Source organism: Pinus tabuliformis, chromosome 9, assembly GCF_031772625.1.
Source record: "Pinus tabuliformis cultivar Carrire ecotype Pingquan chromosome 9, CPIR1, whole genome shotgun sequence".
NCBI lineage: Eukaryota > Viridiplantae > Streptophyta > Pinopsida > Pinales > Pinaceae > Pinus > Pinus tabuliformis.
This window is the reverse complement of record NC_142307.1, coordinates 262,372,091-262,375,485: the sequence shown is the minus strand read 5'-3', so window position 1 is coordinate 262,375,485 and position 3,395 is coordinate 262,372,091. Positions and strand designations below refer to the sequence as shown.

Genomic DNA, 3,395 nt, shown 5'->3' with positions numbered 1-3,395 from the left:
TTTTTATTACTAATATTTTTAAAACTACAAATGATACTTCTTAAATTTAAAGAATTATTAATTTATTAAACACACATATTAATTATCTAAAATTTTGATGTGGTAGTTCTATTTCAATTCTTGATAATTCAATCAGTAAAAATGATCAAACCCATTAAAATACAAATTTTTCCTCAAATTTTTATACTCTATAAAAATGAAAACTCAAAAAATTTAATTCTTTCTGATAAATAATATTTCTAAAGTTAAAATAAATCATATATTAAAATTTATTAATATTATAAAAATATCTTTTTTTTTCAATATTCATTTATAAAACTTTCAATACGCTTTTTCCAAATAAACTATGGACCTCGTAAGCTTCTCCATTGAAAAATGTAAACACAATATTAATAATGTATTGAGTTAAGCTCTGTATCCACAGCATTTTTCATTCCATAGGCAGACAAAAGTTAAACTTATGGGTGAAAACAAACCTATCCGCGTACTTTTTTCATTCCATAAGCGTTCAAAAAGTTATAATTACACTACATTGATATATCCGCATTATGACACCAGACAAAAACATATAAAAAATAATACATGACACACAGTGTATGCCATAACATACAGGCTGATCAACCGACAAACTCCCTAACAATGCTCCTTTGAATCTTGAGCAACTCAAATAAAATAAGTGCTTCCATAAACTGACAAACTCCCTTGAATCTTGTGCAGCAGATATAACAATGTCTTGTTGAATGACAGCTGCTTTTATATTTACCAACAGAAAAGGCATAATATGTTGTTTCTTGAAAGAATCAAGCCATTCCTAACAACTTCTTTACATCTTTCTGCACACATGAGATAGAAAATATTAGTATCTCTTACTGCACTGTGAGTTCCTTTAATATACTATATTTTTAATAAAACCCTTTAAATGTCAAAGTTTGTATGTAAAGCGACCAAATCTGCAGTGTATGATATATGGAAGTAATAAGAAAGAGGGTCTGGCCAAACACCTCAATACTCAATGGAGACGTAGTTGGAGCATATCGTTCAACAACATTTCCATCTTTGTCAACCAAAAACTTAGTGAAGTTCCACTTTATGTCTTTGCCAAAAATCCCACCTTTGCTGGATTTTAAGAACTTGTACACAGGAGCTGCACTACTACCATTAACTTCCACCTACATTACAGAGTTGCCAATTTAGCATCCAGGATCTCAAGAATCAACCAGATGAATTGGTTGAGTTTAAATGAATCCTCCTATTGCAGAACAAGAAGAAGTAATCTGAGGTATAAAAAACAGAAATAAGATGCAGACCTTGTCAAATATGGGAAACTCTGCTTTAAAACGAGTGCAGGCTACTTCTACAATTTGTTCATTATCACCTGGTTCCTGTCCACCAAACTGATTGCATGGAAAAGCAAGGATTTCTAACCCTGAAAAAAAGTGAAGTTATTATGGACATAAAACTGATCAATAATAGACTACTGTAGTGTCAAGAAAGGAACCCGAGAACGTGAACAGAACGACAAACTGGTTTAAAGTAATGCAAAGTTTTCAACATACTCAAATAAAAGAATTGACTTAAAGATCCTAATCCCTTGCCATAAAAATTTGTCCTGGTCTAAGATACATACTATTGTCAACATATCAACAACTGGATATATAATAGGACAGTAAGGAATTTAAGAATTATTTGATGAGATTAACGATGTATGTTTGGATAGTACCTTGATCCTTGTACTTTGCATACACCTCATTCAGCTCAGTATAGTTAGAAGTAGTCAACCCACTGCACGACAAAGAACAGAACAGAGAATTCCCAATTAGCAAGTTTATAAATGGGATAATTTCAGTAACAAAACAAATAACGGTATAACCCTGTATAATCCATCAATAGTTTGTTCCAAACATATTTTTGGAACTAAATCTTATAAAAGGTCTGATTGGACAAGATTACAGAGACACAAGCTTTAAAACTTCTTTCCTTTTGCTTTTTAGCAACATAAAATATATCCATTATGAAATCATTCATCCAATCTGAAGCGAAAGGTGTAATTACCATTGAGAGGCAACATTGACAATGAGTAAAACCTTTCCCTTATAAATGCTGAGATCCACATCATTACCCCTGATATCCTGCATACAATTTAACACAGTCCATTCAGGATCTCGTATGCAAATGGGGGTACAGATAATAATATCAAAGAACGATCCAGAGAAAGAAATTAAAACTAAAATACATCTTACCTTGACTGTGAGATCGTGGACCGAGGAATACTGTTCTGATGAGGTCCCGGTCATGGCTGCGAAATTAGCAGAAAATCCAACACGAAAATGATCAAAATCTTTATTGAGTACTCTTGGTTTGATCCAAAAAGAAGGGCGTGAGAATGATTTAGTATTAGCAGAAGCTAGAAAGTGAAGGGCACGAGGGTTACAGGAGGGTTTATGGGGTTTATATAGGAGTGTTCTCAACATGAGTAACGCAGGAAATGTACGTGGAAGACTCGAGAAACGGCCGGTGCCCCGTGGGAAATGCATGAGTGGTAGGCGGTCAAGACAATGGTGTTTCAGGGTTTGAATAGGAATATGGGAGTTGATAAAAAAGAAGCGCGTGAGAATGATTGAGTTTCAGGAGGGACACCGTGAGGGATCGTGGAAGGTTTAGGGGGTTTAAATGAGGGTGCTCTGGATATAGGTAACGCAGTAAATGCCCGTGGAAGACTTAAAGGAAAGGTCTGGGGAGCATCGGGATTGCATATGAATAACAGGAGGTCAAGAAAATGGTGTTTTAGAGAGTGAACAGGGGTATGGGAATTCAATTTTGAGTGGGGTATAGTCCCTGGTAGAGGACCCCTCCAAAAAAAGTTGTGGTATAAAACGAAGGAAGGAAAGGAACATTCTGATAAGGTGTTCACGCAAAGTTCAGGTTCTTGCTTGTGGTGTTGGATTCTATGATCGTCATTACAATGTGAAAAAGAAATGATGCTGTATCGGAAAACGTGCTCTCTTTTAAGATCATAGCTGCGGTCTTCTAGAAAAATGTTTCTAGAAAACTAGAAAAGTTAAAAAAAGTGCCTTGCATACAGAATGCATTGAAATTGTAGGTGGATGTGTTTTAGAATGAGTTGGAATTAGATAGAAGTGTTGAATGTTTAAATGTCACTGGAGGTAGAGATGTTCTAGAATGGTTGAAAGGATAGAGTATTAAATGTTTAGAGGTAGTAGAATTTAAAATTTTTTTTTTGGTAAAATTGATGAAAAAATTGGAAGAAAGATTTGCATTTAGAAAGATTTTATTTTTTTAATATAAATTTATTTATATTGGTTATACTTATTCATATATGTTATATGTCAACTCCAGTATGAAAATTATTACAATTTTTTTTTTTTTTATATTAA

The 3,395-nt window shown here is 33.5% G+C and overlaps 1 protein-coding gene across 1 annotated transcript; it reads right to left on the bottom strand.

Moving 5' to 3' along the window:
• Nucleotides 1-611: 611 nt before the first annotated feature.
• Nucleotides 612-2,938, bottom strand: LOC149148198 (putative phospholipid hydroperoxide glutathione peroxidase). The gene is made up of 6 exons (XM_089445923.1): nt 2,241-2,938; nt 2,053-2,129; nt 1,721-1,782; nt 1,308-1,426; nt 1,002-1,169; nt 612-833 (listed from the first exon to the last, which is right to left on the bottom strand). Exons 1-6 carry the CDS (start codon nt 2,532-2,534, stop codon nt 801-803), a joined length of 753 nt encoding a protein of 250 aa, XP_089302049.1. The 5' UTR covers nt 2,535-2,938; the 3' UTR covers nt 612-800.
• Between the last annotated feature and the right edge of the window lie 457 nt (nt 2,939-3,395).

Coding starts and splice junctions, on each gene's coding strand:
- LOC149148198 (XM_089445923.1), bottom strand. CDS start 2,534: ATGCATTTCCCACGGGGCACCGGCCGTTTCTCGAGTCTTCCACGTACA. Junction 1,427..1,720: donor TGCAAAGTACAAGGATCAAG/GTACTATCCAAA, acceptor ACTTTTTTTCAG/GGTTAGAAATCCTTGCTTTT. Junction 834..1,001: donor CGTCTCCATTGAGTATTGAG/GTGTTTGGCCAG, acceptor TCATGTGTGCAG/AAAGATGTAAAGAAGTTGTT.